General features: G+C 36.4%; 1 protein-coding gene across 1 annotated transcript in view; it reads left to right on the forward strand.

The window, feature by feature from the left end:
- Positions 1-17,806, forward strand: part of DNAH7 (dynein axonemal heavy chain 7) — a 252,298-nt gene that overhangs the window by 27,388 nt on the left and 207,104 nt on the right. Inside the window, exons 6-10 of the mRNA XM_039248955.1 lie at positions 2,289-2,376; positions 3,643-3,823; positions 5,902-5,977; positions 7,353-7,478; positions 14,941-15,060. Coding sequence (XP_039104886.1) covers positions 2,289-2,376; positions 3,643-3,823; positions 5,902-5,977; positions 7,353-7,478; positions 14,941-15,060 — 591 coding nt within the window. The remainder of the gene's footprint in view (positions 1-2,288; positions 2,377-3,642; positions 3,824-5,901; positions 5,978-7,352; positions 7,479-14,940; positions 15,061-17,806) is intronic.

Raw genomic sequence — 17,806 nt, forward strand, 5'->3', positions numbered from 1 at the left:
TCTCTTCTTCTTATGTTCCAGAAATCTGTTGAAATATCTTCTCAACTGATGACCTTCTAGTCCCTTTACAGTCATTGGTTAAAGTTACTGCCATTTTCAAGAGGAAACTTGAATAAAAGGGATGTTTATGCCACCATCTTGACTCAAAATCTCTATTAATTTAATGAAGAAAATCAATATAGTTTTTTAATTTTTAGGAAGTGAGGTACATCATATTTTTTCTTTGGTCAGGTAGAGTGTCTCCTTTGTTTCTGAAAGGAATATTGTTCTGCTGGAAAGAACATGGCAGTGTGGAAGCACAAATGGACGGGCAGTCCTTGGTTTTTGTGCTTAATTAAGTACATGACAAAGGGGAAGTTATTTAATCTCTCTGACATTCAGTTTCTCATCTGTGGTGTGGAGGTAATTTCTCTGTCTCTTCTCACAAAGATGTGAAGATTAGAGATAATCTATGTGAAACTGTTGAGGGCCTGACTTAGGTGACAAAAAGTTTTTATTGTTTCTAGCGAGCAGAATCTTAGCCTATAGCCACAGAATGATTGAATCCTAGAGCTTTCAAGCTGAAAGAATCTTCATTATGACTGCAAAAACTTCTGCAGCTGGCCCTGTAGCCCCCAGGCTTCCTCCCTCCTCACCTCCCTTGACCTTCCTGCACTCTTCTAGGCAGAGTGTTACTCACATAGAGGATGAAGCATGTTGGACTGTCTGGGTTTAGCAAGGTAAATACCAGGAGCCTTTCTTCCCTTAAAAAAGCATCAACAACACCGTTATTGAGGTCATATACATTATGGTGGCAGAATCTGCATGCAGATGCCCTGATTCCTGAAGTACATTACTGTCGCATTAGTACCTCTTTACTGTATAGTCAGAATAACCAGGTGACTGACTCTTTTGTAATTAGAATAATTAACCCTTCTCACTCCAAGTATAGGATACCTTGAAGATGTTCCACTGTTTCTTTTATATTCTTATTCCCAAATGTTTGATAAACATTTATTCAGCACCTACTATGTACTGAATTAAACTAAGACATTACCTGAGCTATTGCATTGATTCTTTTCCCTGATCCATATAATTGAAAAAGAAGGAGTATAAAGTTCACAAAATAATTCCTGGATTTGCAAAAGACAGAATAACTTAGAAGATGCATCCTGGTATCTTAGCATGGTATCTCAGATGTTCAATAAGCCTCCAGACTTCATTCACTGGATAGTTAGTGGGGGGGAATATTTTATTATACAGCATCACTGACCTGTATCCATCTCAGATGAACTTGACATCTAGAGCATGATACATTTAATGACAAAGAAGTTAAATCTATCCCAGACCAACTTGTTATTTTTCATGAAGATGTGGACTATGTCTTTCTCCACAGTGGTGCCCCAGAAGAAGTCACAAGATGTGGCTCATATCTGGTATAGAGTTTGAAATATAGCTATCAGCCTTGTAGTACTTTAGAAACAGTTAGCCAATAATAAATCCACAGGGAAGTATGAGCTATGTTACTCTCTGCTAATTCGTGTTATATATTTTTAGATATATGAGAAATGATCTTTTCAAGAATGTATCTGTGTCTTTGGCAAAACTACATTTAATATATTTTCCATTAGTGCTCTTTTAAATCCCTTATTTATAAATAACTATGCATATTTTAGTAATACTACAAGAGCACACCTATAGAATTTCAAAGAAGAGAGAAAGATTTGGAGCTTGGAGTAATGAGGAAGAATGAATAAAGCCCATCAAGAAGAATGTAGCCTCTGAATTAGGTCTTGTAATCACTAATTGTTACCTCTATAAATAGAAAGTGTTCTGGGAAGAATGTGGTATCAAATATGCATTATGTGCACTATTAATATGTTCAACAACTCCTTTTCTTAGGATTTATTAGAAGACAGTCCTGATTTTTTGATAGTTGACCCTTGAACAACTTAAGGATTAGGGGCACTGACTCCTGCACAGTTGAAAATTCATGTATAGCTTTTGACTCTCCAAAAACTTAACTACCAATAAATAGCTTACTGTTGACTAGAAGCCTTCTAATATAAAGAGTGACTTCAAACATATTTTTAATGTTATGTGTATTATATACTCATTTTTACAATAAAGTAGCTAAAATATTTAGAAAAACTAAAATAGATTTACAACACTATACAATAAAAAAACACGTATAAGTGAAACTGCACAGTTTGAAGTTGAGTTGTTCAAGGGTCAACTCCTATATTCATTGATGTATATTCTAACTGCCTTTCATGTGCAATTGAATAGTGTGTTTATCATTTTCTTAGGCAACAAGATGCTGTCTTAGACTCAACCAGCCCTGATGAAAGCACATTTCCAAAATTGACCGCTTCTGCAATAGAGAAAGATATCTTGGTAATGGGCTGTTTGTTTTGTCAGTATCATTGAATGTAAAGGAAGCACTTGAAGATACTTTTATACATTTGAGATTATTCTGTGCTCCTCCCTGTGGAGCTCTGTGAGTGTAGGAGTAAATAGAAGTTCCATAAACTGCTCTTTTAATTAATGGAGAGACCATTCTCTCCCCGCCACCTGAGACAATTAAAGAATCTCAAATTCACTTCTTCCCTCTGTCAAAATGAGCCTCACTGAGTCTTGCATCACATTTATAGGTCTTTATTCTTCTATGAGAAACTATCTTAGTTATATAATGTACACTTGACAAAGCATATGAACTTTAGAAATCTAATTCTTCCAGTATTTCAGATACAGAAGAATTGTTGTAAACGTTAATGTCAAAGACTTTATTTTTTTTAAATGTTTTTTTATTTATTTCTAGGAGAGAGAGAGAGACAGCGTGAGCAGGGGAGGGTCAGAGAGAGAGGGAGACACAGACTCCGAAACAGGCTCCAGGCTCTGAGCTGGCAGTCAGCACAGAGCCTGACGTGGGGCTCCAACCCACGAACTGCGAGATCATGATCTAAGTGAAAGTCGGACGCTTAACCGACTAAGCCACCCAGGCGCCCCTCAAAGACTTTAATATTACTAATTTGAAAAGCATTTTGAAAAAATATTTTGAGGTTTAAAATTGTTTCTAAGTGACATGTAAAATTTGTAAAAACATATCAAAGTTGAGTGTCCATTGCTAGAGAAATCCTATTCTGTCTTAAAATGAATATTTTTATGTACACCTTTAATCACAACAGAAAAATTACAATATGGACTATTAATAAGCCAGTTGAAAGATTCTTAAATCATGTCATAGATTTCTGAGCTTAATGTGTAGGGATACTGGTTCACTTGCAGCTGGTAAGGTGGACTTGGTTATCAATGGTAAAAGAAGAAAACCTAATTTGCCACATTCTCACATATTTATAAAGCACTAAATTCTACTTCAACATGGGTTCTGCTTAGTATGTTATATATTTGGTAATATAACTTGATATGTTATAGTTATAAACTAAGGTAAGAGCTTTAATTTTCATGAAACATCATATGTATTATTTTTTAAACTTAGGGGATCTCCAATAATGCCTCCATGAATTGCACAAAATATTTTGTTATGATTTATACATTCTTTGTTTTCCTAAAACTTTGATTTTTTTTACTAGTTTTATTTTTGAACACACTTGTTTCATCATAGAACTAAACCCATCTTTTTTCTCTATCTTCTATATGCAGAGATATTACTATTACATTCACCATGGAATTGATACGGACCACATAGCCCCAATGGAAGATTCTTGGCTAGAACATGTATTGAATTTAGTCCCCCAACATCTGAAAGTCCTCACGAACAGCATACTTGCATTATCTGATGAAATGAGAGAAGATTATCTTCTTAGTGTAAAAAAATCCATAGGTAAATCAGTATTACTGTTTCCTAACGTGAATGTGTCTTATTAACTGAAAGTTAATACTTATATGTGAAATTTTATTATATTCTGTTTCATGGCTTAAGATCTTAGGCAAATTTCATAAAATACTAGAAAAAATTTTAAAACTCATATATTTTTTATAGGTTTATATCCTCTCAGCAAAGGACAGGAGGTGATTAATTAAAAAATGTTGCTAAGGACCAGGGGTTGGAAAACTACAGCTCATGGGTCCAGTCTGGTTCACCTGCCTGTTTTTGTAAATAAAGTTGTATTGAAATACAGCTATACACATTCATTTGCACATGATCTGTGGCTGCTTTTGAGCTATAGGAGCAGAGATGAGGGGCATACCTGGGTGGCTCAGTCAGTTTAATTTCCGACTTATGCTCAGGTTATGATTTTACAGTTTGGTTCATGGGTTCCAGCCCTGCGACATTGGGCTCTGTGCTTACAGCTCAGAGCCTGGAGCCTGCTTCGGATTCTGTGTCCCCCCTCTGTCTGCACCTCCCCGACTGGTGCTCTGTTTTGCTGTCTCTCAAAAATAAATGTTAAAAAAAATAGAGAGTAGTGATGAGTAGTTGTGATAGAAACATTGTCTTTATTTTTTATTTATAATCAATATTTATTATAAGTAATATATATTTATAATTTTTATATTTATAATCAAGCCATTTACATAAAAGTTTGCTGATTCCTGGTATAGATTGACAGATTCTAAGGCTGATCTCATCATCAGAATAATTTTTAACATCCTGATTTCTGAACCCATCTCAACTAAAATCTCTGGAGGCAGGACCTTTGAATCTGTACTTATAAAAAAAAAAAGTTGTTGGTCAGTTGAGCATCCAACTTCAGCTCATGATCTCACAGTCTGTAAGTTCAAGCCCCACATTGGGCTCACTGCTGTCAGCGGCAGCCTGCTTTGGATCCTCTATCCCCCTCTCTCTCTGCCCCTCCCCTGATCACTGCTCACATGTTCATTCTCAAAAATAAACATTTTTTTTTTTTAAAAAAGCTCTCCAGTTGAGACTATAAACCTGATATAATTGATGCCATGTTCAAATTTGGAGAAATCGTCATGTTTTGGAGTTGTCCGGGTACCTTTTTGGTAGGAGAGCATTCATTGGATTTAAGGCCCTTATTGAGTGTCCTAGTAGTGTAAAAATAAAAAGTCAAATCTTTGCCCCCAAGGAGCTCATCCTGTAATGAGGGAGATGGACAAATCACTAATTACGAAGCAGAGCAGCAGACACAGTGAGGAGGGAAACAGAGGACATGCTGTAAGGGAGAAGCACTCGTGCCTGACGTGGTAGGAAGAACTCTGAATGTGCCTAAATCATCCTGACACACAAACTGAATGTTAGGGAGTGTGCTTAGCAGAGGAAATGGTGTGAGCAGCCAAAGACACACATGAAAACCTCTTCCGGGCTTGCGAGTAGTCATGATGGCCCACATAGGGTGCATTTAGGAAGGGGCTAGAATCTGAAGGGACTTGTAGGTCTTTTTAAGCATTCAGAGCTAAAGAAGAGCCACCAAAGGATTTCCAGCAGAGGGGTGATAACACATTTGCATTTTAGAGCATCTTAAAGGACAGGCAGGAAAATTAGAATTAACTGTGAATTAATACGACCACAAAAGATAGAAGCCGAAGTGTAGCTCCCTTTACTGCTTTGATAACAGGATTGTTTTATGTAACTTAGAACAAAGCAATACGTATGTTTCCTCAGTGAAAGGGAACTACTATGATTGTATTGTTGACCTTCAATGAGAACTACTTTTGGTGAAATAGCTATAAAGGAAAATGGAATTTTAAAAGCAATCATTATTTTCAAGTGAAATAATAAGGATACGTTGTTATAGGAACACATACTCTCAAAGGCACAGACATTACAGATTTTTCTCGTAAATATTTTTATATTCATAAATGCACAAATTGCTCCATTATTTTTTAAGAATATAATTTAAATAATTGATTTTAGTGGAATTAGTTTTGCACTTGCTTGGAAATATACTGTAAGTATATATAAGGTTATTTATCAGAACCTTTCGATTTTCTTTATAGTTGATTTTGTTTTAAAAGATCCTAGAGAAAAAGATGATGATAAAAAAACAGATGAACTTCTACCCCATCGTGCTGAGTAAGTGATCAAGTTTCCCTAAGAATATTGATCATGTGACCATTCCTGTATAGGTGTATATATTCATACACTGGTTATATTTTTCTCATGTGCATGCTTATAACTTACGTACTTCATATACAACTGAGAATTCTTATTATATTTTTGTATTTAAGCCCTAATATGTTACATTTATAAATCTAGGAATAGATGTGTAGTCAGACTGATGGATATCTATGTGGGTAAAACATAAGTACCCTGGTGAAGGAACTTGATACAGATCTTTGTATTTCCATGGCTACTAGCACAGGTTTCACATATAATAGGGGCATAAAAGCTTGATGGCAATGGGAATGCGCAAAAACAGTGCAAACATTGCAGAAAATATGCATATGTGGAGTATACTGCAATTTGTTACATAGATTAAAATATAGAACATATAATAGAAATACCTACTAGCTATATATTTTCACAAAATAATTAACATTTAAGAATAAATCTCTTAGTTTAAAGAATAGAACTTATATTTTTATGATTCAGTAAACAATTCAGTTTTTCCCTCTTTCATATTATTTGAAAGTGCCTCAGGTTGTTTTCCTATAGCAGCAATGAAAATCTATGTCACCATTTCCAACATATCTTCTGTGGACAAAAGCTCTTCTCCTGGGGAAAGACAAATTTCATCTTTTGTAATTGTAAAGGTAGTATGACTATACCTGAAAAAGATAATTAAGCTTACTATATAATAAAACAAGATTAAGTGTTGAAAATTCCTGAGAATAAAAAATTGTAGGCATAAAATGTAAATGTTTAAATATACTCAAAGATGAACATGGCGAATCCTTAATATATTAAGGAGGACTATTCAAGTCATAGCTGTTACGAAGTAAATGTCTTTAAATAAGGACATTAGTGTTAGTGATTCGGGAAGTGGCCTTTATACATTAACAGAGGTTAAGTTCAAGGGTATTTCCACAGGCAGGCTGGACTACATACTTAAAATGTTTAAAGAAAAAACAACAACAATTTAAACATTCAGTGTCTTGAAGTTCTTTTAAGACTTCTACGAAAAAAATCTGCCTCGGTTTCTGTGACCCGAGACAAGAGTCACATGCTTTTCCGACTGAGCCAACCAGGGGCACATAGACTTGCATCTATAATATAGAAGATCACTAATTTTTCTTTTACGTACTTGATCAAGTCCACAAATAGCTCATAATGATCAAAGAGAAATAGGCATATATGTATTTCAATACATAATTATGTGTTTGTTGTTACCGCACGGATAGATCATACTTTTTATTAAAATGAAGCCATTATTACTCAGAAAGGACACTATAACAATACTTTGTTATAATTTTGAAAGGTAACTAATCATTTTTTTCCTTGTTTTCAGAATGGAGATTCTTCCAAAACCTTGGAGGAAATCTTTTTTAGCTGCAAGCAATTATATCAAGGATCACTTGAATGCAATAAACCCTACAATGTTGGCTCTCCTAGATTTGTGGCATAATACTTTTAAGTGAGTACTTGTGGCTTTATTGAGCTTCTTTTTTAAAGAGTGATAAAAACCATTTTGTCAACACCTTCATTTCTCTTACTATTTTAACTACACGTTAATAAACCACAAATTTAACATCAGTATTCAAACATGGTTTTAAATCAGCAATGTAGAAGTAGGATAAAACACAAACATTGCCTTTTACCTCTAACCCAATTCTATCCCCTCATCCCATACCCCATTACCACACATAGTTTATGGGGGTAATCATAGTTAACAGGCTGAATTGTGAAGCTTTGTGTTTTTTTTTTTTTTTTTGTATTTACCTTATTCCTCGTTTCTTTTCTTTTTTTTTTTTTTTTTTTTTTTTTTTNATTAGTTTCCACATAACACCCAGTGCTCATCCCCACAAGTGTCCTTCTACATGCCCATCGCCCCCCCACATCCATCAGTCCTCAGTTTTTGTCAGCATTCAAGAGTCTCTCATGGTTTGCCACTCTCCCTTTCCCCCACCATTTCCCCCCTTGTTCTCCCCATTGTTCCTCAGTTAAGTTCCTCCTAATCCTCCTATACGTGCAAACCTATGACATTTGTCCTTCTCTGCCTGACTTATTTCGCTCAGCATAACACCCTCAAGGTCCATCCATGTTGCTACACATGGCCAGATTTCATTGTTTCTCATTGCCATGTCATGCTTTGTTTTAAATCCCACAGAACAATATATGGAACGATTTCTACAATGGCATAGAAACCTAGTAAATATTACCCACTTGAATAGCATGAGTTGAAGTTCCTGGGTCTTGAAGTTGCTAGAGATTATGCATCACCTCAGACACTGTGAGGGTGGGGACAGTGCAGCTAATGTAGCAAGTGCATGGCACAGCTGGAGACGGGTGCTGGTGGGCATTGTGGAGCTGACGTGCTTGGTCCTAGGGCTGAGGACAGGTGGTCACACAGTTTAGAAGCCCCTGCTTCATATTCCCTCCCTTGTACAGCCTCTTCCAAGGCACTGCGGGGCATCCTAGCAACATGCACCTGTGGACATAGGCTTTCGTAACATACGCAAAAGTAATACAGGTGTACATTTTTCTTAAAGAAGGCCTCCCTTCAGGGACCTCAGCACCTGGATTGGCCCTGCCTTATGGTAGAGGAGATGGCACCTTGTCTCCAAGGTGGCCTGAGCCTATTCTCACTCACCCCTACGCAACGATTTCTGTGGCCACAACCACAGCCGTGGTTACAAGCGACTTGCTTTCCAAGGTCAACTGGGTTTTGTTGCGTGGATTGTTTGCAGGCAGGAGGGCACATAAATGAGCATGTGTTCTGCCTCCCAAACCAGCCAAAGGAAAGCTGCTGTCTTTAGAAGTGCCTTAAGAGCTGCTGCAGAAGGCAGCTCTTGTCTTCCCCCTGGGAAAGCCCTGGGCCTACGCTAGGGACACTTCACTGACCAACTTCATGGACTCTTTCCAAAGTTAGGATCTTTAGCATGCCTCTTCTCACCCTACGCCTGAGGTCAGCTCCAGGAATTGAAGCCATCCAGGATTGCCTGAGCTTGGCCACCGTCTGATTATAAGCTCTCTAGTTCACCCCCTTGTCTTCCCTGTTTTCCCACAGGTAAAAATGACATGTGGTGTCCAAGGCCCCTTACCTCCTTCACTCTGTCCCTTTCTGCCTTCTTAAAAAAAAATTTCTAGGGGTATGTGGGTGGCTCAGTCAGTTAAGCATCTGACTTCGGCTCAGGTCATGATCTCATTGTTCATGGGTTCGAGTGCCGCAATGGGCTCTGTGCTGACAGCTTAGAGCCTGGAGCCTGCTTCGGATTCTGTGTCTCCCTCTCTCTCTGCTCCTCCCCTGCTTGTGATCTCTCTCTCTCTCTCTCTCTCTCCAAAATGAATAAACATTAAAAAAATTAAAGATTCTAGTTTTTGATGCAGACACATGTAAATTTATATAAACTTGTAAATGTGATCATATATATTTATGTTCAGTCTTTTTAAATTTTACTTGACTTCTACCAGCCTTTCTTTTCCTTACCTCTGCCCTTCTTTTCACCAGCCCAGCCAAAGACACATGATAACCACATAGTGGGATATTTCCTATCACCAAATACACGTGTATCCATACACATGCACGCACATACATAACACAAAAATGACTTTTGTTAGCCAGACTGCAGATTGTTAGAAAGGACATCCTTTCAGCTTTTCATTATCATAATGTGGATTTCTTGTCCACTTGAATTTGGCTTTGGGAATAGGGCGAGGTGGTCTCCTTGCCTGTGTTTTCCTCATTTCTTGTCTTCTGGATATTGGGGCTCACATACTTCTTCCTGGAAAGACCTATGATATAATTTTGCATGCAGTTATGAAGTCCTACTATGTAGTGTATCACTTTCACAAGGGACGCTGATAGACAAGAATACATTTCATTTGCACACCACCGCCAGACCCATTTTCTTTTATATCCACTCACAGATGGAGCTGCCAGAACACACATGCTGGCTGCTAGCAAGCCACACTCCAGTGCCTCTTATTTTCCATAAAGGGCTAGACTTTGTTGGGTGATGTCAGGATGCAAGAGACAAACTAAGAGGAGTAAAAGGAAGAAAAAGTTACAAAGCAGAGATCAAACCACAATGAAGAATGGATGTGCCCCAAATTGGTGTCCATGTTCATGGCGGCAGAGGTATTAGTAACAGCAACTGCAGCAAACCTCAGGACATCCAGGATAAAGACAAATGAGAAAGAAGCTTTGATGTCTATGGGTAGGAAGAGGACTTTACCAACTCCAAAGTTGCCCTTGTAGACATGAGTCACTTTTGCTCTCTAGGTGAATGTTGAGTGGTGGGTAGTCAAGAGTACTGCTCCTCGGAGTAGGAGCTAGTGTTGATTATACAGAGCATCTTTCCTCTAGGTGACAGTCATTTGGCCTGAGTCTCAGCAGGTCTTGAAAATATAGGACATCTCTATGTGTGGCAGTGGGTTAGGGAATGGTAACATAACAAATCATCTGAATGACTGTAAAAATGCCTGTGTGGAAACTTGAAGGGGATGCTCTATAGATAGGAATGTGCAAGTTCATGTCTTTCAGGAGTTAGATTTATGGAACCCACTTAATGTCAGAGACAGCATTTGCAATGCACTTATCACCTACACAGCACACAGGTATTTTTGCTTGAGAAATGGTATGTATATATGAAGACACATGTGTCCGTGTGTGTGTATATATAAATTATCATAGGATATGAGTTACAGTAGTTGAATGTAAAAGGAAGAAGTTTAAGAAAGTGAAGCTTATATTAAAATATAAAATAGATTTTTAAAAAATTCATAATTTGACTAAGATGAGGCCAAGAAAATATTTCTAAATCAAAACACTTTGGATTCACTTACCCGAAGGATTCAGAAGATACAAGTTACGTCACTCCTGAATGCATTAAAAAGATGTTTAACTCACAAGAGAAATGGAAAGAGATTGAAATAAAAACTGCAGTGAGAAATCCTACTATTTCCTATCAGATTGGCAAAATTCCAACATACTGACATCACCTTGGCTTGGAGAAATGGATACGTTTTTGAGGGGGAATTCAGCCATATCTATCAAAATTAAATTTTTTTTTACATTTGAATCCAGCAATCTCACTTCTAAGACATTAGCCTAAAGATACACCTGAAAATGTAGGGAATGATATAGGTATAAGGTATGTATTGGCATTTATTGATAGATACTTGGTTTTTCCAGGTTTTTTTTTTATCAATTATGAACCATTTCAATAAGTTATAGTACATTCATTCACACAATGGAATACTACAGAATGATAAAATCTGAATGCGCTAATGTGGGAAGTGTCCAGGAAGTATTAAGTGAAAACAAGTGCAGAACATGGTCTAGGGTGTAGTGTTTTGAATGTAACAAGGGAGGGGGACTGGCAAGAACAAAACGTGTTTCTAAGAAAAGGAAAAATTCATGAAACAAGTGAGAAATGCAGGCATTTCAGTGAAATTTGGAAGATGACTCAGTCCCTTTAGAAGTGATACTAACTTTGAGATCAGAAGAACAAAATCAGAGGCTGACTTGGTGCCGAGTCTGGAGTGTTGGGCCTGGATTGTTGAAATCTCTCCTGTTTGAAGTCAGTGATGGATCCAAGGGTCAAGGTGTGTTTCAACCTTTGATGAACATCATATGGCATCTTCCTTTAGAGTAGGTCCTAGGGTTCAGAGTCTGAGTGATTTGGCCCATTATTTGGTTCTATTAATAGAAAATTGAGATGAAGAAGAGATTTCAGCACTTAGAGGACTCATCTTCATAAAACTTTTAGAGACCTAACAACCTAACATTATTCTCTAGCTAACCAAGTTCAAGCTAATGCATAGTGAGCCATCTTTTTCCTTACTTTTCCTATAGTCTTAAACCAGTGGGTGAAACTACTATTCTACTGGTAGGTTATTGTTGGGATCATCTTGAGAGAATGGGAGTGTCTGGTCGTATTTTTCTCATCTTCATAACAATTCAGACAATGGACCAAATGGAAGATGTTATCAGAGGTTTCATGGAAAGTTGTTGAACTCTAAAACACATGAAAAGGCCTTTCAATTTCAAAACCTCAAAGATGTGTGCCTAGAATTCTAGAATTCTCTCTCAGATCAAACACTAAGGAATTGTGGGGAAAATTAGTCTGGTGGCTGAGTGGCAAAATGAATTCCAGTGAATTCTGCCCTTAGCAACTACCCTTACTCTATGCTGCTTCACACCACATAGATCTGTACCCTAAGTAATAGCTACAGCTTTAAAGCAAAAAAGCCATGGTGAAGACATTGACCAAGAAGCATAAAGAGAATGCAGATTATGTTTGTTTATGTGCTGTTATGGTAGATTTTAGAAGTGTTTTTATTTAAAACATGACACTGCTCAGTTGTCCAGGCTAACACCTTTCGAAAGGTGCTCTAGCAATGGTTGTACCTACCTTGTGCCTAATATAATATCAATGTTATATGCTAAATATGTTATAATCTAAGGGAGGATTTTAGTTTGTGAAGAGAATAGAAATAGGTTTGAAATGGATTTTGTTTACTCCCCAGCATTTTACATTGGTTTCTAAATAAAATTAAAAACTAAATGAAGTTTTTGATAGTGTTTGCGATCTTTCAGATAACAAAGAAGTCACATAACTGCATGTAAATTAAATTGTAGTTTCCTCTAATAGGGAAGAAATCTGTAATTAAACTGAGGTAAATAACACAAGGATACTAATAAGTAATATTGTTCTTTCATCTCCACTTATCTGCCAGAGAAAATTCTTTTTTGTGTGTGTGGTGTAATTGACATGTAACATATTAGTTTCAGGTAAACACCATAATGATGTGATATTTGTATGTACTGTGTATATATTGCAAAATGGTCACCACAAGTCTTGTTAACATCTGTCCTCATAAATAAAAAAATTTTCTTGTTGGTAACCTTCAAGATCCACTCTCATAGCTACTTTCAAATATGCAATACAGTATTATTATCTGTAGTCACCATGCCATACATTACTTCCATGTGACTTACTCATTTTATGAATGGGAATTTGTACCTTCTGACCCCCAACACTCATTTTGACTGCACTCTAGCCCCTGCCTCAGGCAACTACCACCCATATCCATGAGCTTAGTTTTTGTTATTTTAAACATCATATACGTGAGATCATAAAGGTATTTGTCTTCCAATGTCTGACTTACTTTACTTGGCATCTTGCCTTCCGGGTCCATCCATGGTATCTCAAGTGGCAGGATTTCATTCTGTTTTATGGTAGAATAATATTCTGCTGTGTATGTATACCACATTTGCTTTATTTTCCAATGGACATTTAGGGTGTTGCCATGTTTTGGCTATTGTAAATAATGCAGTGAACATGGGGGTGCATAAATCTTTTTGAATTAGTGTTTCTGTTTTCTTCGGATAAATACCCAGAAGTGGAATTGCTGGATAATAACATGGTAGTTCTATTTTTTTTTTTTTTTTTTTTTTTTTTTAGGAACCTCCGCCTTGTTTTCCATAGTGGCTGCACAAATTTACATTTCCAACAAGGCACAAGAATTCTCTCGTCTGCATTCTCACCAACAGTTGTTATTTCTTATCTTTTTTGTAATAGTTATTTTAACATGCTTGAGGTGACATCTCATCGTGGTTTTGATTTGTATTTCCCTGATGATTAGTGATGTGAGCATCTTTTCATGTACCTGTTGGCCATCTGTATGTCTTTGGAAAAATGTCTATTCAAATGTCTGCCCATTTGTTAATCAGATTTTTTTTCTATTAGGTTGTATAAAGTATTCTTTATAAATTCTTTATATTAACCCCTATCAGTATGTAACTTGCAAATATTTCCTCCCATTCAGTAGACCACCTTTTCATTTTGTTGATGCCTTATTTTGGCTCTGCAGAAGCCTTTTTTTTTTTCTATTTTTATTTTTTTTTAATTTTAATGTTTTATTTATTTCTAAGAGAAAGACAGTGTAAGCAGGGAAGGGTCAGAGAGAGAGAGAGGGAGATACAGAATCCGAAACAGGCTCCAGGCTCTGAGCTAGCTGTCAGTACAGAGCCCGACGTGGGGCTCGAACCCACGAACCCTGAGATCATGACCTGAGCTGAAGTTGGATGCTTAACCCACTGAGCCACCCAGGTGCCCCCAGAAGCTTTTTAATTTAATGGAGTCCACATGTTTATTTTTCATTTTTGTTGCCTTTGCGTTTGGCATCAGATTCAAAAAAATCATTGCCAACACTGATGTCAAGGAGTTTACCACCTTTGTTTTCTTCTAGGAATTTTATGGTTTCAGGTCTTACATTTAAGTCTTTAATCGATTTTGAGTTAACTCTTGTGTATGGTGTAAGATAGGGGTTCAGTTTCATTCTTTTGCATGTGGCTGTCCAGTTTTCCCAACAGAAAACCTTAAAGGTGTAAACCATGTATAACAAAGATTCTTAGCATTGTAGTCAGAAAGAGAGTTGTGTGGAGAACTGTTGATGAGAATAAGCACTGTGTTTTCTTTAAAAAAAAAAAAAAAATCAAAACCAGACAGGATCAAAAGACTGTGACAGGTAGGTCTTAATTAGGTTTGAGAACTCCCCCACACCATGACACCCTACAATCCAAGGTTGCTTTCTTCTCAGTGGGTGCAATTTTTGTTTTAGGAGATTTCTAAGTTTTGAGCTTCACCCCTTTTCCTATTTTAATTGTCTTGGTTTGAAAGCAAAAATAAAAATTTCAACTCTCTTCTATTCCACAGTGACATTTCATGATAGTGTATTCCTATTGAATTTAATTACATTAATTATTTTGAAATTAAAATTATTTTTAGAATCTCAGGTTTTAAAATATTTTATTAAACACAAATTTTAATACACCTAGGAATATCCTATTTGGAGGAGATCAGTTAACAAAAATATTAAATGCAAGAAAACCTCCTGCCTGAATTATTGTTCATTTTTATCTCTTGCAGAAAATTACGTTTAGTTGATATAGAAGAATTTCATAATCGCCAGGATGCATTAGAGCTATCAATATTTCAGACCATCATCATGAAACACATGGAATCTGCCAAAGAAACTCTACTTAAAATGTAAAGTTTTGAAGTTTCATGGAGGAAAACATGAGTTTAAAAATGTGATTGGTGGGGAACTATTTTTGAAATGCATTTAGAAAATCCCGTTTTAACAAATTTGTAGTTATTCCTGTTCAGGAACTAAATATAATGTCTTTAACTGCCTTGGTCTGTAATGTCTATCTAGAAGATGTCCTTCAAAGTATAGATGATGCAGGAACTAATGGTTATAGTGCTTTCTTCTCTCAATGTTTGGTTTCTACTTACTGCTCTGAGAGTGGGGTTGAATACAATGGAGGAATGCTTATCAACGAATCCATTTGCTAGATATTTATTTGACGTCTGTTAATAAGTATAAGGCACTGTACCTCTTTCATTTTGCTTTTGGATTGGGGATGCAGAAGAGTTTAAAGCATGATTAGATGGAGGAAATACAGTCTTTAAATGAATTTACAATGACATTGAGAGATTAGACTTCTCAAATGATAATTCAACATCTTCTTGGTTTGACCCTTCAAAATGGAATATCTGGATATGAAAATTATTGATCTAGGTGCTAGACAATTTGCTCTGAAGCAATATAGGAAATCTGTTTCTCTTGTGGGTTATTATGTTATTGTAAATTGGACATTAAAATTAGGTCAAATTGCAGATAATAGAGGGCATGAAAGTCCAGCACAGTTTCATGATTTCCAGAAGTTATTTAGAAATATATCCTGATAGTTTAAGACTGAATCTTTCCTTTATCTTTTTTTTTTCTTTTCCACTATATTAGAATCAAATTCTTTGCCATTATTTGAAAGAACTCTAGACTTTTATTTAATAGTAGTATTTAGTTAACATGAAACAAATAGATGAGAGGTGGAGAATGAAACCCCATAATTACAGAGAAGAAAATGACCTCTTAGAACAGAATACAAACACATTTTCTTGATCTATTACTTGAGGGTTGTACCTCAGGAATACATTACCACTGTAAAGTTTGGTAAATTGGGCTGTCAAAGTACAGAGCAGAGTACACGCCTTTACTGAAAACTTTTGCTGAGAGTTGTAGATGGATTAGCTGTATCTCTTGATGCTTCCTGATTAATTCTAAGGAAACAACACTCTGACCATACTTTAAATAGTGAGCCAGAATGTGTTTATCGTGGTTAAAAGGCAGAACATCGGCTCACCACAATGGAGAAACAATTAGCAAATGATTAATTATGACATCTACCTGAAACCGAAGTATCTTCTTTGCGTGCTCAACCTCTACTGCTATGCAGCAGGTGCTATGGTTTATCACCCCTGCATTTTTGAAACCCATTTTTCTAGGCCCATGTGCCACTGTTTCTTTTTTAATCTGTTGTTTTTTTTTTTTAATGACTGTACTTATTCTTACTATCCCTAAGAATAGAGGCCACTGAGGTGTTTGTTCTTCTTTGTATTCTTGACAGTGTTATGATTTCATTGGTCTTATCTGTCTCAAGATCTTAGGCTTTTTGAGTTCTAGGCCCTTGCTGCTAATTTTATATTGTCTATCTCCAGTGAGTGCCATGTCAGTCAGCATCTCTGTAACAGGGCTTATTCTTTCTTCCAAACCAGAAACTCTTCCTGTTCTGGACCATTCCCAGGCCAAGTTGAAAACTTTGGCTTTTTCTGTTCTTGCTTATCATTGACATCTTTACCACCTCCAAACTGCCTCCATCCATAAGCAATGTATTGCTGTGTTTTTTTAAACTGATATATAATTCACTTACCATAAAACTTACCATTTTCATGTGTACAAATCAGTGGCTTATAATATATTCAAAAGTTTTTGCAATAATCACCACTGATTCCATCACCCCCAAAAGAAACCCTTTGAGCACCTAAATATTTAAAACAATCACAAACAGAAACAATCTTATAAATAAGAATGTGCTAATATCAGGGGACTTTAATAGTCCACTTACAGCAATGGATTGGTCAACCAGACAGAAAATCACTAAAGAAATAGTGGACTTGAAAGACACATTGGACCAGATGGATCTGACAGATATATTTAGAACTCTACATCCTGAGGCCAGGGAATTCATTTTCTTCTCAAGTGCGCATGGCACATTCTCGAAGATAGATCACATACTTGGACACAAAGCAGCCCTCAATAAATATAAAAGAATTGAGATCATACCATGCACACTCTCAGATCATAATGCTTTGAAACTTGAAATCAATCACAGGAAGAAGTCTGGAAAATCTCCAAAAACATGGAGGTTAAAGAATACCCTACTAAAGAATGAATGGGCCAATCAGGCAATTAGAGAAGAAATTAAAAAATATATGGAAACAAATGAAAATGAAAACACAACAATCCAAAATCTACGGGATGCAGCAAAGGCAGTCCTAAGAGGAAAGTACATTGCACTCTAGGCCTATTTCAAGAAATTAGAAAAAGCGCAAGTCCAAGATCTAACAGCTCACCTAAAGGAACTAGAGACAGAGCAACAAGAATGCCCCAAACCCAGCAGAAGAAGAGAAATAGTAAAAATCAGCAGAAATAAACAACATAGAGACCAAAGAAACAATTGAACAGATCAATGAAACCAAGAGTGGGTTTTTTGAAAAAATAAAATTGACAAACCTCTAGCCAGGCTTCTCAAAAAGAAAAGAGAGAGCACCCAAATAGACAAAATCATGAATGAAAATGGCCTTATTACAACCAACCCCTCAGAAATACAAGCAATTATCAGGGAATACTATGAAAAATTATATGCCAACAAATTGGACAACTTAGAAGAAA

This window comes from Hyaena hyaena, unplaced genomic scaffold (assembly GCF_003009895.1).
Source record: "Hyaena hyaena isolate Hyena2069 unplaced genomic scaffold, ASM300989v1 scaffold_325, whole genome shotgun sequence".
NCBI lineage: Eukaryota > Metazoa > Chordata > Mammalia > Carnivora > Hyaenidae > Hyaena > Hyaena hyaena.